This window comes from Panthera leo, chromosome A1, assembly GCF_018350215.1.
Source record: "Panthera leo isolate Ple1 chromosome A1, P.leo_Ple1_pat1.1, whole genome shotgun sequence".
NCBI lineage: Eukaryota > Metazoa > Chordata > Mammalia > Carnivora > Felidae > Panthera > Panthera leo.
In genome coordinates this window covers 230,521,320-230,540,014 of record NC_056679.1, presented here as the reverse complement: position 1 = coordinate 230,540,014, position 18,695 = coordinate 230,521,320, and the positions used below count along the sequence as shown (strand labels likewise).

General features: G+C 52.0%; 1 protein-coding gene across 1 annotated transcript in view; it reads left to right on the top strand.

The window, feature by feature from the left end:
• ANKRD33B (ankyrin repeat domain 33B) overlaps positions 1 to 7,922 on the top strand; it is an 80,786-nt gene extending 72,864 nt beyond the window's left edge. Inside the window, exon 4 of the mRNA XM_042953122.1 lies at positions 1,205 to 7,922. Within this exon, the coding sequence (XP_042809056.1) occupies positions 1,205 to 2,037 (833 nt within the window). The 3' untranslated portion in view covers positions 2,038 to 7,922. The remainder of the gene's footprint in view (positions 1 to 1,204) is intronic.
• The last annotated feature ends 10,773 nt before the right edge of the window (positions 7,923 to 18,695 follow it).

The window sequence follows — 18,695 nt, the reverse complement described above, 5'->3', positions numbered from 1 at the left end:
CCCAGATCTGCCGGGTCATCAGGCTGGAAACTTGGGCAGATGTTAATGCCGCAGTCTTGAGGCTGAATTCCTTTTTCCCCAGAAGTCTTTAGCTTTTGTTCTTGAGGCCTTCGACCGATTGGATGATGCCCACCCACGTTATTGAGGGTAATCTCCTTTACTCAGACAAGTGATTGTGGATGCTAATGGCATCTACAAAACAGTTTCACAGGGCACCTAGATTAGTGTTTGTTTAAATCGCTGGGGTGCCAGAGTCTGGCCACGTTGACACAGAGCACTAAGCGTCATAGAGGAAGTGACCCTCCCTGACGGGTGGGCAGGAAATACACACAGAGGAGACCTTCTGTTAGCAACCTCGATGCCTCAGGTAGGTCCCTTGGCCACTGTGACTGCCATCCATTTTGTAGCAAACTTTTATGAAATGCATGCCTCCCACCAGCCAGGATGACGTGTCGAGGAAACCAAAATGAGTAAGATGGGGGCTCTGTCCTGGAGAAGCCCACGGTCTGGTAAAGATGATAGACCCAGGACCGACCAACTCAGTACAAGAAGTGAAGGGCCACACGTTTCCTGCACAATGGGACCCTCACAAGTGATTATTCCTTTCAGTGTTCTAGAACATTCTGGTGACATCATTGAAGAGTTCACACGTCTGTCTAGTCATCTCTTCATTGCTGGAAAGCCATGAAATCTTATTTCTTTAAAAATCCCATGATTTAGGGGCGCCTGTCGGTTAAGCGTCCGACTTCGGCTCAGGTCATGATCTCGCGGTTCACGGGTTCAAGCCCCACGTTGGGCTCTGTGCTGACAGCTCAGAGCCTGGAGCCTGCTTCCGATTCTGTGTTTCCCTCTCTCTCTGCCCCTCCCCCACTCTCACTTTGTCCTTCTCTCTCAAAAATAAATAAACATTTTTAAAAAATTAAAAAATTCCATGACTTAGGTGCTGAGTTCAGGTGGTTTTATTTAGGAAAGGCAAGCGATTAAATTAGGAGCACTTAAAGCTGGGTTGTGTTACAGTAGTGCACACAGTAAGTAGTTCATGGTCAGATGCAGGCCCATCCGGGTGGCACAGTTCCAGGGAGTCTGTTACTAGGTTGTGGAAATTTTGCCTTTGATCCATTTCACTGTCTTTCACTTTCTGCCATTGGACGGGGAAAGTTCTCCAGGCATTCTCCCATTACTGTTTGCGTTTGGTTTCTTTCAGGGGCCGATGTCCATGCCCGGGACCCCCGCCGTGGGATGTCCTCCCAGGAGTGGGCTGCTTACACGGGACGGTTGGAGGCCGTCCGCCTCATCCAGAGGCTGCTGGAGCGACCCAGCCCCGAGCAGTTTGGGGAAAAGTACAAGCCAGAGATGCCGCTCCCCCCGGAGGCCGTTCTGAAGCCCACGGGCTCCAAAAACTGCTTGCAGAGGCTCGCCGAGTTTGTGCGGTCCACGCTGACGCCCCGCTCCCGCCAGGGCCTGGAGGATGGGGGCGTCCTGGACCATATGGTCAGGATGACCACGAGCCTCTACAGCCCCGCCGTGGCCGTCGTCTGCCAGACTGTGTGCCCCGAGAACCCGCCCTGTGTGGGGAAAAGGCGGCTGGCGGTGCAGGAAATCCTGGAGGCCCGGGGGAACCCGGACACGCACGCCCGGGAGAGTGATCAGGTAGAGGGCGCCGAGCGGCAATCCCGGACCCCCCAGGCCGCGGGGGTCTCCAGAGAGGGGGCCCCGAGAGCCAGCCTCCCGTCTCCGCAGCTGCCAGGCGCCCCGCGGAGGGCCAGCCTCCTGCCCCTGCAGCTGCTGAGGAGGACCAGCGTGCGGCCCGGCGTGGTCATCCCCAGGGTGCGCATCAGCAAGGCGCCCGCGCCCACCTTCCACCCGGAGCGGGCGGCCGCCAAGGGCAGCACCAAGGACAGCGCCCACCTGCAGCTCCCCAAGTGGAGGTACAAGGAGGCCAAGGAGGAAAAGAGGAAGGCGGAAGAGGCGGAGAGGCAGCGGGCGGCGGCCGCGCAGAAGGAAAGGCGGGCGCCGTCCTGGAGGAAAAGGACGTGAGGGGTCGGCTGCCTGGAAGCGTGTGCGGCGGGGGGAGGAGGCGGCGGGGCTCGGCGCCGGGAAGGATGGGCCCCTCCGCCCCCCCGCCCGCGCCCCTTCCCCCGCGCTGCACAGCCCCGCACGTCGCCGCACATCCCCTGCAGACAGGCCCTCCCGGGGGGCCCAGAACGCGCTCCATATTTATTCAGGCAGCACCCGAGAGTGAATTGGGCAGGGCACAAGAAGATTAGCCTAAAACCAGTTCCCTTAGCAGTCGGTACACCTAGCGGGCAATTTGCCAAAAAGCCTACCTTTAGAACCTCACTTGAGAAATTTTTAAGACCAATGTATCAAAGGGCCTTTTCGGAATAATTTTGTATTTTAATCATGATCAAATTTGCCTTTTACTGGTCTTTGTATTTAAGACGTCATGAATACATTTGCCCGAAGACCTTTTGTTTAAAATACTGTTTCTAGCAATAATTATTTGTGATATCTCTATGATTTCATACAGAATTTGCGGAAGCCTCCCCTTTCCTTGATGTTTGCTCTAGTCTTTGCCTTTCCTTCTCATCGTAGGTGTGCATGAGCTTCCTACGTTCTTATTGATTTGATTAAGCGATGCTGAATATTTGTTTCTATTTGATGGAGGCATTTACTTTTACAGCAAAATGATGAAGTGAGACAGGGGGATCAGAGTTCCTTGTATCTTATTTTTAAAGCTCTTATTTATACAGTAATAATAATGAAGAAAAACCTGTTGTCGAAGTACAAAACCCTGCATAGAGAAGCATGTATTTATTGCTAGAACTAAACATTTTAAGCAAGGGACTTCAGATAAACTGGATGCAAAGCCTTTAACATATTCAAAAATAGATAGGAGAAAAACCTATTGCTTAATAAAATGGGGGCAAATGTAATAAATTTTTAGTAGAAATACAAAGTTAAGTTCTATGTACTCTTACAGAAATTGAATTCAGATATCCTTAAAACGTAAAAAAGATGCAAAAGAGTAAGGCTCCAGAGTGATACAAACCACTGAAAAGGGGGAGAGGGGCTAGCGAACAGGGATCAGGACTAAACATTAAACAAACTCATCTTAGGCAACTTGTCCTGGCGTGGGCTGGGCCGCTCCCTCCTCCAGACTCCGTTCCAAAGATTCCCTGGTGTGGAATTACTTTTATTTTTCCTTTGATGACTCCCTGTGATGTTCAGTTCATTCTCATGCTGACTTTGTAGAATTTCCAAGATATGGGGACTTCGGCAGAGCATGTATGCGATTTGCCCTGGGCTCTGAGCTCTCACTGGGAGTTTCCATCCATACTTTTTATCTCGGAAGCACTGAGAAATTCTAATGACTCTCTGGCCATCTGGGTTGCAGGGTATCTGTCATATATATGCACTACTGACGGCACTTTATTTAAAAATTACCCTACTTGGAAGCCATAGATTTAAAATAGTAGAGACCGACCCTGGATTCACATGTCAGATCGTGCTGCTCCCTGGCTGTGTCGTGATGTGCACCTGTCTCGTGATGTGGGCTGGGATGGCGCTGGCCTCTGCCTATCCTCCTGTGATGCTCGGCACCATCAGGCATTGAGCAATCTGGGGTCTCAGACTCACCTCTCCAAAAACCTCAACCAACAGTCTGTTGGGCAGCACCAGACTGATGGGAGAAGGTGCGATGCTAATGCTTTCTTTCAGCATCACTGATATTAGGGGGCTGCAGGCCACCCTTGTGTGTGAGTCGGGATTGGCCAAGTGCCCTCGGATGAGATGGGGACTGGTCCCCAAGGTGAAGAGAAACACACCTGAGCTCCCTGACAGTCCAGTCCGGCATTCTTTGAGATAACTTTCACGTTCATGTATTTTCATTGCTTTGGATGGCTGGCTGCATTTTCTAGCTGAGGGTCCCTCTTTGTCACCTGGCTTCCGCTGTAGGTCGGGGGCAGGGGCACTGATGGGCGGTGACCTCCTTCTGCTCTGCACATGTCCCCACATTTGTTCCCTGCCATCTCCTTTGCCTACTCTCTTCCTTTGCCTGTTTTCTTCTCTACTTTTGGCTAAATGCCCTGATCCTCCGTGGCACCACCACTCTGAGGTCTAAAAAGGGCAGAAAAGCAAGGCGATCGTGAGAGGCAGTGCGGTGTCCCTCCTGAATTATCATGTAGTGACCTCCACCTGCCCAGTGAATGAACTGCAGATTTCCCCAGCTTCTTTGCAGTTGGTTTAGGATTTTGGCCCGGTCCGCTATGCCCTTTTAAGGGCAAGAGACCTCGTTTGCTCTCCTGACAGATGATAACAGCACCACCCTGCTGTGCGGAGCAGGGAGGACCCGGTGTCTGCTTGCACCCCTGATGCTTATTAACTGTAAATAGTGAATTTCAAGTTGACAGGTACCTTCTCAGGGATTTATATATAAATATAGTTAGAGGAAAAGATGAAGTATATTTTAATACTTTTTAGCGTTTGAGTGAATTATGATCACACTAGACAGAAGAAATATTTCTAACACGATATCAGTGCTGCTGTTTTCCAGGGAGCTGTCCAGAGGCTCCCTCTGTTGAGATTTTCTGGTTATTGGAGACCCGGGACTTTGGCAGCTGAAACGGCTTTGGGGGTAGATGTGCGGTCACCTCGGCACCTCTCAGTTACCTCTTGTGGATGTGAACCCTTGTATTTAAAACAGATTCAGCCTGTATGTAAGCAGCGGTGGCTGGGATAACAGAGACGGGCCATTCGTCACTTTTACCTCTAGAACTGGTTCCTCCGTGTCTGCTGTCGGGGTGCATGCCGTGGGAATGACAGTTTCTTGTCCTGGCTCATGTGGATCCATGTTCCACGGTCATCCCGGTGTGCCGCTCACCACTGGGGAGGCAGAGGGAAAATCTGGAAAGCCGAGGGAAGTCCGTCTGGAATGGCCTCAGTGTTAAGAGGCATAAGCTGTCGCGTCTTTGGCCACACTAGGGACACACGGCCCATAGCATCACGGACCTTCGTCACTGTCTCTGAAGCCTCTCCCAACAGGCTCCCGGCAGCACGTCAGGAACAGGAGGTGGGAAATCGCAGCTGGTTCCTTGTCTCAGCGTCGGGTCCTCCCGAGACACCAGGCTCATTCTGCAGGGGACAGAGATTCATGATGTCCGCTGGGACGTGAGGCCTGCATGCGCGGAGAGGCGGTTCCAGACGCCTCTGCCCACTTCCTTCCACGCTGTCAGTGGTGAGCGGGTCTCCGGGGGCCCGGCGTCTGCGTGGAGACCAGGAGTTGGTGTGCGAGATAGAATCCCACGAGGCGAGGCCGGACCCCGTCCTGACAGGGATGCCAAGCCCGTGTTCCGCAGGGAAGAATCAGGGTACCACGTTAGGAAGAAAGGCCTCCCTGAGAGTTAACTTAATGAGCCAAGACTCAGAAGGGGGCACGATTCGTCCCTTGTAGCCTCTGGCAAGAGCACTGCCTTTCCCCCCTCGTCCACACTACAGTCAGAGAGGAGCCTGTCTCTCCCTAATTTACCTGTTTGCTCTAGGGAAGGCTCTGATGGAAGTCAGGGGTTCCTCCTCCCCCAGGCTCCCCTGGACGTTGCTGCTTGCTCCTTTCCTGTCTCCTACAACACCTGTCCGCCCCGCAGCGTGGAGGCTCATCGTGACCTACTGTGAGCTCCAAGTCGCCGTCTTTCATGCGGTCAAGTACAAGCACTCGTTCTTCCTCACAGCATTTGGGGAAGTTCTGACACGCTGCCCGGGTATTTGCTCAGCGCCCTTTCCGGCCCACGTGGGTGACTGGGCTCTGCACTGTCTGTGGGTACTCCGCGTGCCGGGTCCTCGTTCCCCACCACGGCAGCCTCGCACCAGCCCCCTTGAGCCAGGCCAACGGCCTAGAGGACCACTCTCCTTCAGGGAAGGGAAGGCAGGAGGTCCGTCACAACCGGCCCGTGCAGAACGATGAGGTCGCGTTCATGATGGCAACTGGAATCTGGCGAATAATCCTCACCGTGGGGTTGCTGTTACCCACAGAGAACTTAGGACAAAACCGGTCTCCCTAAAGTGCTGACGGCCGTTTTCTCAGCTTGACACCTCGATGCGTCTAGAACTTCTTTCTTTCGTCTGTGTAACTCTTGAGTCAGCTGCCCATTTCTGTGGCCTCGAATTCACTTGTTTCTTCATTAACGTGGAAAACGAGCGGCTAAAAAAATTCCTCTGGAGGCTGGTTTTGGGGGGAAAAAACCCGAGACAAACAGAAAAACACGAAACACAAAACTTCACCACTACCCGAATTGATTTAACTGGTTTTCGAGCGACTCGGTTGAATGCCCGTGCCGTGCGCACAATTTCTGCATTGTGTCCCAGCCTGAAACAAGACTTCTGAGAGAGGCACGGTCCCTGCAGCGCTCTGATGGCCCTCGGCTGCAGGCCGAGCCGGAGTGCGCGGTGTGTGATAAGGTGTGAGTGTGCCCACACGCACGTGCATGCGCACAGACAAATGAACAACTAAAGGAAGAGCAGGTCCTGTGTTCGCAAAGGTGACGGCTGCGGTGGCTCCCGGGGAGCGTCAGGCGTGACCTTCATCGATGTGTGTGTTCAGGAGGGTTGGACGGTCCAAGACCTACTGGAAACACTTCATCCAGTGGGGCGTGGAACACAGATGCATGTCGTAACCCGGATCTTCTCGAAGTGGAGTGTTGGGCCAGGCGCCTCACGTAGGACAAGGTCCAGTCGCCGAATCGGGGACATCTCTCTGCCTTTGACGCGTGTCCTCTGCCTTGAGAAGCAAAAGCCAGAGAGGACTCTGCTTGGGGAGCTCCAGCAGACTTTCAGCTGTGGCCACAGGGTGGGGACTGAACTTCGAATTTGGTGCCAGGTTAGCCCATAGAATCAGCACCTTACCTCGAGGAAGCACTAGGATTTTCCCAAATCCCAAGTATGAAGTACTCTAATCAAAGCTAACACAACTTGGGTTTTGAGAGGCGTCGATTCTTCATAGTATTACAGCTTTATATTGTTTTTAGAGGAGATGTAGGTGAGACACAAAAATGAAGCTGGTAGGGCAGTGACCTGTGTTGACCTGACGCCATATAATGTTTTGGGAGCTTGCTTTGAAGCACTTTATTAACACCAGCTCTTGAGCAGAAGTTCTAGAAGCTGGTTTGGAACTGCACAATTATGGACGACTGGATGAAAACCAAAAAAGAAAAAAAAGCTGTAAACCTGGAAATGTTACCAGCAGCTCTCCGAGCCTGTGGGGGCGTCCTCAGGAATTTGAATGATACACCCCTGGTCAGTTGAACAGAAAAAGGTTTCCTTGGAATTCTCTTCATTGAAATCATTGTCCTGCCTTGTCATGTTTTGGGTGTCTGAGGATGTGTGTTTAATAATGGCAACTTTATGGCAGTCTGAGAATCGAACAGACTTCTGCACGGGGTACCAGATTTCAAGTTCTGTCATCTTGGGATAAGCTCTGTTTTCTGAATGTAAAGTTATTTCCATTGTCATTTCTGAAAATGGCTGTTTTGAAAATGTTGACCGGGGATAGCATTGGGTACATTTCATAGCTTTTTATTTTGAAGGTGAGTTTTGTTACGGTTTATAAAAGATATTTTCCTATTTAGACCTCAGGGCTATTTTGGGACCTACAAATAAATGTGACTCCCAGCAGCGTCCAATTCTTGGTATCGAAAACGTTAATAATCTTTACGTTAAATATGATACATTATTCAGCATAAAGAATGTGTCTGTTCCCTGTCACCTTCTAACAAATTCTGTATCTAATATTTAAAAAGGTTAAACAAAAGTAATGTAAAAATACGGGGGGATTGTGGCTACAGGATTAAAAAACGCTTGTGAAATAAACTGTACAGGGGTGTGATATTTGACGTGTGTAGGAAATGAGACAATTAAATACGTCACATGTTTTTCATGTCACTTCTTTTGATCGGGATAGATGTGCACTTTCTTTTTCTGACACACTTTTACCTGAACACGCTTTACTTTTACTTTTTCAATGGTAAGATTTTTAAATTAATGGTTTATCCAAGAATATTTTCACTTATGTTAAAATAGCATCACTGCAGCCCACGCACTAGGAGGTGGGCACCCTTCAGTCGTCTGTCCATGTATCTACATACATGTGTCAAAACAAAAATACGGTTTTTATTTTAGGTTTATTTATTTTGAGAGAGGGAGGGAGCACGAGCGGGGGAGGGGCAGAGAGAGAGGGGGAGAGAGAGAATCTCAAGGGTCTTGATCCCTGGAACTCCAAGGTCATGACCTGAGCTGAAATCAGGAATCCGAGGCTTAATTGACTGAGTCCCCCAGGCGCCCCAGGTTTTGTTTTTCTGTGTATTCTTTTTCCTAGCTGATACAATGTAAATGTTGTTCTTTGGTTTCTTTATTTAAAGCATGCTTTTTTTTTTTTTTTAAAGCATGTCCTTGAAAAGCTTTTTAAAAACTCTAAAACTAATTTGATTTTCTTTTAATGGCTAAAAAAGGAATGTACAAACACAGAAAAAATGAACCAAATGCCGTGAAAGGGTCTCAGATGAAAAGTCCCTGACCCTCCCTCGGGGCAGTCCCTCAGATGAATTACTTAGGCATCCTTCTAGAAATATATATATATATATATATATATATATATATATATATATGTATTTAAAAAATTTTTAGGATGGGGCGCCTGGGTGGCTCAGTCGGTTAAGCGTCCGACTTCAGCTCAGGTCATGATCTCGCGGTTTGTGGGTTCGAGCCCCGCGTCGGGCTCTGTGCTGACAGCTCAGAGCCTGGAGCCTCCTTCGGATTCTGTGTGCCTCTCCCTCTCTCTCTCTGCCCCTCTCCCACTCACACTCTCTCTCTCCTTCAAAAATAAATAAACATTAAAATATTTTTTTTTAAATGAAAAAATTGTAGGTTTTATGTAAGTAATCTCTACACCCCACGTGGGGCTTGAACTCGCAAGCCTGAGATCAAGAGTCGCATGGTCTTCTGACTGAGCCGGCTGGGCGCCCCCTAGAAGTATATTTTAAATGTTTTCTCCCCTTCCTGTGTCATCCAGAGGAGTTCCTGTAGCACGTACAGCTGCTTTCTCGTGTTTTGGGGAGAGTGCACTTGGCCCCTTCGCTCGTGTCGGTCGGTGGCACCCAGAATTGTTGGACACAGGTGTGCCGTGGCTCACTTAACCATTTCCCGGTCCCGGCTCATTGCGGTGGTGTCGGCTCCTACCATACGCAAGTAGTGAGGAGCCTTGACCTGACCTGTGTGCACAAGTGAATGTTTCTCCGGAACAGGCGCGTAGACGGGATTTGCCGGATCGAAGGGAAGGCCGATGTAAATTTCGGTAGGCACGGCTGTGTTGTCCTTTCCAAAGATTCCCGAGAGAGCGAGGGAGGGGATTGGCCCACCCGCAGTGGACGAGAGAGGCTGTGCCCCTCCCGCAGCAACACCGGCTGGTCATCAGACTTTCCGATGTTTGCAGTCTGATGGTTACAAAGTTGTATCTCATTTTAATTTTCGTTTCCCCAATTATGGGCGAGGGAGAGCCTCTTTTGATGTGTCTTTTGACCATGTTCTTTAAAAGAAATTTTTTTTTATGTTTTATTTTTTATATTTGAGAGACAGAGCACATGCAGGGGAGGGGCAGAGAGAGGGAGACAATCCGAAGCAGGTTCCAGGCTCTGAGCTGTCAGCACAGAGCCTGATGCGAGCTCGAACTTACGAACCGTGAGATCATGACCTGAGCCGAAGTTGGCCGTTTAACCGACTGAGCCACTCACGTGCCACCATCCCCCCAATTTTTTTTAATGTTTATTTTTGAGAGAGAGAGACAGAGACAGAGCACGAGGAGGGGAGGGGCAGACGGAGAAGGAGACAGAACGTGAAGCAGGTTCCAGGCTCTGAGCTGTCTGCACGGAGCCCGATGTGGGGTTCAAACCCACAAACCACAAGATCACAACCCGAGGCAAAGTCCAACGCTTAACCGACTGAGTCACCCAGGTGCCTCAAATTTTATTTTTTTAAGAGTAATCTCTACCCCCAACATGGGGCTCAAACTCCTGACTCCAAGCTCAAGACTCTCACACTCCACTGACTGAGCCAGCCAGGTGCCCCTGGGTTGTTTTCGATGAGACCGAAAACAACTCCTATTTATTTGGAAAATTCAGCCCTGTCTTTAGGAAGTCTGAAGTCTGACACATTAAAAGATCATAATTCTACTCCCCGAAAATCATAATTATTAAGGAAGGACCTAACTGGGAAGTCACATTTTAAATAAAACTGTCCAGGCCACGACGGTGATTGGAGACTATTTGTATTTGTCGTTTGTGTAAACACAAATGAGGTGTGTATGTGTTGGGTAGAAATATTAGTAAATAGGAATATGTACGAGGGATAGTCCTTTAGCACAGTGAAAACCGGGGCGTGAAAAGTGAGGGGGGTGGTCTTGCCCCCCCTGTTTTCCTGATTGAATCTGCTGGGAGACGGTGAAGCCCCAGGTCCCCGCCCACTGAGGCTAAGGGTGCAGTGGGACAGGCCTCGGGAGGGTGCACCCCGGGGTGCCCTCCCCCGTCCGCTGGCTTCCGGAGCAGCGTCTCCACACGGGGCAGTCGTGTGGTCAAGTACGTCATCCCCCGAGGATGTCAGGACGGCCACCTGCCTGTAGCCCCGGTTCCCCTTCACCAGGAGGGGTTGCTGGCTCCCCAGGGTCGCTCCTGCCCTCTCCCTTGGTGATGTGTTAGCTGGTTTGCAGCCGGGGGGGGGGGGGGGGGCGGGGACAGGTGGGTGGCCTGAAAGCCCCCGGTCTGCTGGCAAAACAAAGTTCGATGTGCAGATGGCTCAGGTCCTTGGTGAGCTGGCCAGCAGCTCCCGATCCCAGGGGTCACCACCTCCCCCCCCCCCACATCAGGGTTGGCGAGGTCACAGCCGTGGGCGGCCGCCACCCAGCACCGCCCACCTCAAGACCTGTTATCCTGCCCGAGCTCATTCTTGGTCTCACTTAAAAAAAACAAGCAAACAAACAAACAAAAACCTACAAAATGTTAATACATTTTCCTGGCAAATAAATAAATAAATGAACGAAATGTGTAAATCAGACTCTAACCTGCCTTGATATTTTAAGAGCGGTATTTACACAACAACACCAAGAAATTCAATCGCAGGGATATGATTTCAACTTTTCTCTAGCTCTTACTGAAAAAAAGAAAAAGGAAATTTGTCGGCGTCGAGAGCCTAGGTGAGAAGAAGCTGGACCCCGGGAGCCGGGGGGCTCTCTCTGGGCCGCCAGAGAGACAGGGGGGTTCCAGATTGTCAGGTGGGGGGGAAGTTAGCTTGTAGCGGGAAAGGTTGCAAAGTTCTTCCCTCCCTGGGCAAAGGAGCCTGGGAATCCCGTCCCCCTAAACTCTGCACACTGAGGGACCCCTTCCCGACACTCGCTGTCCAGCTCTCTCCCACCTTGCTGGCCACTAGTGTCACCAGCCCCTTCTCCTCGCTCGACCCCTGAAGGCGAGAAGCCATGAGTGTAGAGGCCACGTCTTTGGGGTTGAGTGCCATCTCACAGCATCTGGAACAGGACTTGGCCCATGGCAGCTGCCCCAGGAGTATCTGTGGAGTGGCGAGCTGGACTCTGGCCTCCTGACTCGGGACCGAGGCCACGAGCAGAGTTCCGCTCTGTCCCTTGGGCGGCGGCACAGTGGACCCAGGAGCGCGTGGACCCTGGGTCCACCCTACGCCCTTCTGGCTGCAGGGCTCCGGGCAAGGAGCCTGCCTCGTGCTTCCGCGTCCTCGTTTTTGAAGTGGGGATCTTCCTGGTTTGTAGGGTTTTCAGGAAGATTTAATTAAACGGCACAAATTGTACCGAGCTCTTTATCAGGGTGGACACGGAACTGGCAGCCAGTAAAAAGTTGTCTCCTTCCTTTCTCCGCCGTCCTCCAGACTCAAGCCCGGGGACAGTCCCAGCGACATCTGCTTTCTAACTTGAGACCAGACTCCCAGGCGGGTGAGTGGAGCTCTCCACCCTGCCCTCCCCCCACCGTCTCCCACATACGTCTGCTCACTTCCCCCGGCTCTGAAAGGTCCTTGACTTCACGGAGGCCACATCCGTGACCTACTGGACCTTTCCATCCTGACGCTGGAAGGATGGCCGGCCGCAGCCGGCGCCTGCACCAAGGGCACTTGGGGTCCCCCAGACAGAACCCCTGCATCCCACAGAGGCAGGAGGAAAGAGAAGGCCTCGCTTCCCTCTCTGTGCCTGGCCCTGGGGCAGCCTTGAGGGCTGAGCTGGGGCCCCCATCCCGGAGTCATTCCGGGCTCTTCCCCGTCGGGGCTGTGCTGCCCTCTGAGCTGCTCTCCGTGTCCTCTCCAGAGGTCATTCACAGGGCCGGGGCTGTGTTCCCGGGGGGGGGCGGTGAGCAGAAGTTGGGGGCGGTCCCACGCACACCTCGGGGAGCCACCAGCCTCCTCATCTCGTCTGCCCAACGGTCAAAAATCTGACCTGCCAGCAGCCGCTTCCCAGGGGGTAGTGGTATCGCCTCTGGGGATCTGGCTGATGAGGCCGCGTTGATGAGACTGGCATCCGACAAGGACCGTGTTCAGTGAAAATGGAAACCAGTGAGATCGGCTCAGCGGTAACCGCGCTGTGGAAAACACCCAGCTTTACTGGATCCCGCCTGGCTTTTCTCCCAGAGGAGCAGACGGGGAAGAAGATGCTTGGCTTGCTTAATGAAACGGAGTGACGATATGCAGATTCTAGGCGGTGCGGGGCAAGGTCTTTGGAGACGGACAGACGGGTCCAGTCCCGGCTTCACTACACGTTCTCGTTGTGAGCCCGGCCGCGCTAGTCATTTCCGTAAAGAAGAGCGAATCTCTGAAGGAAGTCTGCACGCCCGGCCTGTTGCCTGGACAGACTGTCCTCAGGGGTTGGCCCTCACTTCTCTGCCTCCATGGCCCCCAGGTGACCGGGAATGCCTCTGGAGAACCCTTGCGAATCCCAGCGGAAGGTAGGCCAGTGCAATCATGGCCTGCGGCGGGGATGCGGTCAGGCACGTTTGAAAGGCCTTCTGCGTCCTAACAAGCTCCATTAGGAGAGAGAGAATCCGGCCACAGCTCTTCAGCCCCAGGCCCTGTGTGAGTCCCTGCAGTGGTGAGCTGCCTTGGATGGTGCATGGTTTCCAAGCGGCTGGAGAGGGGTCCCAGCTCCTCGATCTCAGGGCCGCACCGCCAACTGTGGGTAGTCGGCCCCGATCTGTGCTCGGCTCAGCTGCTGCGGTATCCTCAGGGCCAGGAGCAGCATCCCCGGCCATCTGGGTCAAGATCCTTCCAACCACCGTGAGAAGGAAGGAGGAAGGGGGTAGGAGGGTGGTCCCCCTCCCCGAGAAGTGCATCATTTGTCCCCAGAGCCTGCAGGGGAGCCCCGCTAACAGGCCCATCCTCGGGCCTTCTGGGAGCAGGGGGTGCCCCCCGGGGTGGACGGTTGCTGCCAACCTGCCCTCCGACCATCCAGCCACCTGGGATTAGAAAAGCAGGCAGAGAGAGAAGCGGGCCCCTGCTCTCAGTCCCAGGTCCGCACGTCAGCACCCAGCGGTCCTGGCTCTGGCCCGTGCTGGCATCCACAGGACGGTGGAGTCTGCCCCTGCCCTGAGAACCGGAGAACACAGCCAACAAGGTGTTTAATAACTGTGAGCTTCTCTTCTCTCTGCTATAAGCAGGTAGAAATTATGCTGCTTTCCTGAAGGACTTATGGACACAGGATGCTTCAGGAAATCAGGACAGGAGCGCACACGAGGAGCCTGGCTGGTGGTCTTACTGTAGGTGTCGGAGAGGGGAAGGGGGGCCGGCCTCATCGAGCGTCATCCCGGACAACCTTACCCACTCTCCCCAGTTCGGATGTGCTCCCACGGGAACCTCATCCCTGCCCCGTCGTCTCCGGATGGTCTCGCCCCCTTCCTTCCCTCACGCAACCTTGATATTCTGTCTATTGCGTCCTGCTTGTATGCCGACCCGGCAAACATGAGCCTGGGAGTGGGCTGGACGAGTCACTTACCAGGCTTTTGCCATGACTGCCCCAGGGAGCTCCTTCCCGGGAACTGGCCTCTGGTTTTCTGACCTCATGGTTTCCTGGTGCAGCTGCTGATGGAGGTTAAGGAATGATGTCTCCTCCTTTGTTCCGGGGAAAACGCACTCCCGCTCGGCCACGGTGAGCATTTGTATCAAACAGGATTAGGTTCAGCTGCACGTGTGAGAAAACTCAAGAATGATCGTCGTCGGTGTCACTAGTATCAATGACCGTCATCGTCATTACGATGCATATCACTGTCAAAGCTTACTATGCTACTGTGGGCCAGGCGCCCAAAAACCCTGGAATAGAAGGTCTAATTAGCCTCATTTTACATATGGGGAAACTGAGATAAGGAGAGGTCAAGAAACCTATCCAAGGTCTCAGGACTAGTGAGTGGAGGCGCTGAGATATACTCAGTGTGTGCTCTGAACTTTGCTGTTGTAGCCAAAAAATAGTGGCTTAAACACTCGAGTGTTTGTTTTTCTCTAAGCGAAGTCTAGAGGCAGGTTGGGGCTGGCATGGTCGTTCCATTGTCATAGGGATCCAGGCTCTTTCTGTCTTTCTGCTCCGTCACCCTTGGCAACAGCGTCCGTTCCCTTGGTTGCCTCATAATCCAAAGTGGCTGCTGGAGCACAAGCCATCATACCTGTTTTCCACATAGGAGAAAGAGGTGAGGGGCAACAACACGCAAATCTTCTGGATGATCCAACTCCCTTAAGACACCCCCCACTTGTATCACATCCACCAGAACTCTGTCCTGCGCCACGTGTAACTGTCAGGTTGCAAAACGGAGCTATTAGAAATGGGCTCGTTGCCCGTACGTCTATAATGGGCTCCATTCCCAGGAAGAGGGGGGAAAGGGCCCTGGGGAGAAGCTGGCATCCCCGCAGCAAAGCGGAAAGGTCAGTGCTTTTCTTTGTATTTCCGCTCTCGGTCAACTCCCAAGGGGCAAGCAGGGGGTGGCCCCATCCTCTTGTCCATCTGATTTTGGGGGATGCTCACCACTGTAGACCAGCTCTCCCCATCGGCTCTCCTTTCGAGCTCCCTGCCCCAGCCCCACTGGAGATGAGGACCCGCAGCATGTCCATAGGGGGGTCCCATTGACCGCTGGAGGAGACGGGGTCTTGAACTTGGAAGCTGGACTTTAGTCTTTCACGATTTCCTCCCTTTCGTTCTCCGGCTCAGGAGGAATGGGGTCCAAATTTCTCCTAGGTTTACCCATCCTGGGAGCAGGACCCAGCACCTGTCGGGCTCCGATCCAGATGTTTGGCAACCAGAGGACCTCACTGTTGTTCCTCCCACTACTGATGCCTACCACCCCTGGGATGGCTTCTGTGCATTGGCAGAGCAACGTCTGCCCTCTTCTGTGGGGAGACAGAGGAGCCTGGCGACGGTCGGGGTTGTCAGAGGGTAGGGGATGGATGCAATGTGGAAACGGCAGTGGAGCGTTCTGCTCTTCAAAGATCGGTGACGAAGGGGCGCCCAGGTGGCTCGGTCGGCTAAGCGTCCGACTTCAGCTCCGGTCACGATCTCATGGTTTATGGGTTCGAGCCCCCTTGCGGGCTCTGTGCTGACAGCTCGGAGCCTGGAGCCTGCTTCGGATTCTGTGTCCCCGCCCCCCTCTCTGTCCCTCCCCCGCTGACGCTCTGTCTCTTTCTTTCTCAAGAATAAATAAACGTTAAAAAAAAATTAAAGACGGGTGGTGAACAGCCTAGAGCTTGGTGTCAGATCAATGTCACTTTGCCAGCTTCTAGCTGTGTGAGCGAAGCAGGTTATCTACCGCCCCGTGCTTATGGAATATCAACACTGACAGCGTCTACCAGGTAAGGTTGCCATGAGTCCCTGGCACATGGCAAGTGCTCAGTAGATGCGAGGAGGAAGGTGATGGTGAAGATAACGGTGGTGGAGGTAGTGGTGGGAAACAGGTCTCCTTGGATGCCTTTGTGATTCCTGAAACAGTGTAACTCTGGTTAAGTCTCTAGAGTTGAGACAAAGCACAAGTAATAAGTGCTCTGTTATCATTTTCTCATTCCGTTCAGATTACCTAATTGTCCTTGAGGAAAATACTTGTTTATCAGACTGATGCTGGTTCTCTTTCTTAGACATTGTGATGGTTTCTGCCTCCGAGGTAATAATCTTCTGGTTGTGGTGGTGTTTCCTAGGATGACTTTTGGGGGGGATCCTTTTAAGATGCTAAGGGGCTCTATGAGGATAGTTCAAGAACCTATTAAGTTGACAAAAATTTGTTTTAAGGCAGGAAAAAAGCTTCATCTGTGAAACCCACACAATAAGTACATGAAGGGCTTTATTAGTTATCTTAACCCACTTAGCATCCTCCCGGGGCCGTTAGAGGTATATGACGTGACGTTATATGTCGTCTGAGGGGGGTTCCTGATTATGCTTTAAGGAAATCTGACTTAGGATTACTCCAGACATGGTTTCCTAGGTCCGTTGGTTTGTTTGGGTTGTGATTTTTGTTCACAGGTCCTTTCTACTCCAAAATCTGCCCAATCTACACGAGTCTGAGAGCTGGTGCTGGCCAGGATGTGGGTTTCTCGCATGGGTCCTACGGGCAAGGATGGGTGTTCACCCACCGTGCTCTGCTTTCCAGGTTGCAGGTGCAGAAGATCCAGGGACCACAAACCCTTGGGCTGCCTTTCTGGCTCTGGCCTGACACCAACTCTGATGTTGGGTAATTCTAGGGACTGGAATTAGGATGAGTCTTAACGTAACCGAAAAAGCTGCTCATTTGTGCCGAATGACTTCCGCACTCACACAGGGCTTCCCCGGTTAGTGATGTCACCCTGGCAGATAGGGTTTCTAGAAGTGACTGAACCTGAAAGTCTCTAATCAACTGATGTACAGAGGCTGAGGCATCATTGGCACCGAAGGTGGAGACTTTTGTGGTCAAGCACGTGACTTTTGCAAATGCCTGTTCCGTCTGGCGCCCTGAAACGTGTTTTCCAGCCACTTTGTGATGTCATCCAGCTGTGCATGTCGCGGCTTAAGAGTAGAACCGACTCACTGGACATCCTCACATCTGAGGGGTAGAAAGGATGTCAGCATCGCACGCATGGAGTTGTGGGTCAGAAGCGGCCGCCTCCCCACGAGGTCACAGCTGGTCTTAGTCCTTCCGTGACAGAGACAAGGGCTTGTGGAGGGTTGCTGGTGGGTGTGGAGGGTGGGGACTCTGCCAGGAGACAGGGACGTAAGGTGTGGCCGAAGTCCCAGCTGAAGGAGAGCTTCGCTTACACAGCTTTCCCTTCCCTCCACACCATGCTCCGAGGCTGGCTCCATAGACAGATGCCGTCTCCAAGTTCACCCTTCACCCCTCTGCCGTGTGTATGAACTCCGAGGCTCATCAGCTTGAGCCGTACGTGGTCCATTTTGGAAAATAGGCTGCAGTCATTTGGAAAGAGGTTTCTAGACCTTCTTATGAGAATCTTTAAGTAGCTGAGCCAAAAGCCTGTGTGTCTGTCCTGCCTGTTCTAGGTGAGTGTGCCGAGGGAGCCACGGGGGACATTAATCTCTGCTGTCCTTTGTATCGGTGACTGAGAAAACAGCCGTCATGCTGTGCGCGCTCCCTGAAGGAAAGGGCTTGCTTTATCTAAAATTTTCCATTGCATCCAGGAGCGGATCTGAATCAGGGTGGTTTGCTATTTTCTGCTCCAGGGACGGAAAAGCACACAGAAGCTCCAGCTACTTTAGCTGCCTGTACCAAGCATGCCCTTGTCACTGAAACACATATATTTTTTTTTTCAAGAGTCCAGGATGAGGGAAATTTGCCTTTAATTATGTAATTTCATTGTGAGAAGTCATGGACTTCTAGAACAGGACCATTGAGGTTTCTCAACCTTGGTATTGTTGACATTTTGGTCTGGATGATTCTTTGTGGTCGGGGCTGCCCTGTGCATTGTAGGAGTTTGGGTTGCACCCCCCGCCTCCACTCGCTGGATGTCACCCCTAGTGCCCCTCTCTTCCTCCCCAGTCCCCGGCTGGGACATTGCCGAAGGTTCTCTGGGGGTAAGATGCCCCCCACCCCCGAGTGAGGACCACAGCCCTAGAGATAATGAAGACTTCGTTAGTATCCAAGTACATTCTGTGTTCTCACTACATAGAGTCAGGATGGTTCGTTTTTGTCTGTCCTCTTGGCTGGGCCACGGGGCCTAGATATTTGGTCGAACGTTATTTTGGATGTTTCTGTGAGGTTTTGGTTGAGATTCACGTTGAAATCGGTGGACTTTGAGGGAAGCAGAGTGTCCTCCACAATGTGGGTGGGCCTCATCCAGTCGTGGGAAGGCCTGAGAACAACGGAAGACTGGCGTCCCTCCGCAAGAAGGAATTCTGCCAGCAGATGGCCTTTGAACTTGAACTGCACTGGCTCTTCTCTGGGTCTCGCACCTGCTGGCCTACCCCGCAGATTTTGGACTTGCCGGCCTCCGTAATCATGTGAGCCAATTCCTTAAAACAAATCTCTTTATCTATTTCTCTGGCTGGCTATTCTATCTATCTATCTATCATCTATCTATCTATCTATCTATCTATCATCTTCTATCTATCATCTATCTATCTATTACCTATCATCTATCTATCATCTACTATCTATCTACTATCTATCTATCTATCATCTATCTATCTATCTATC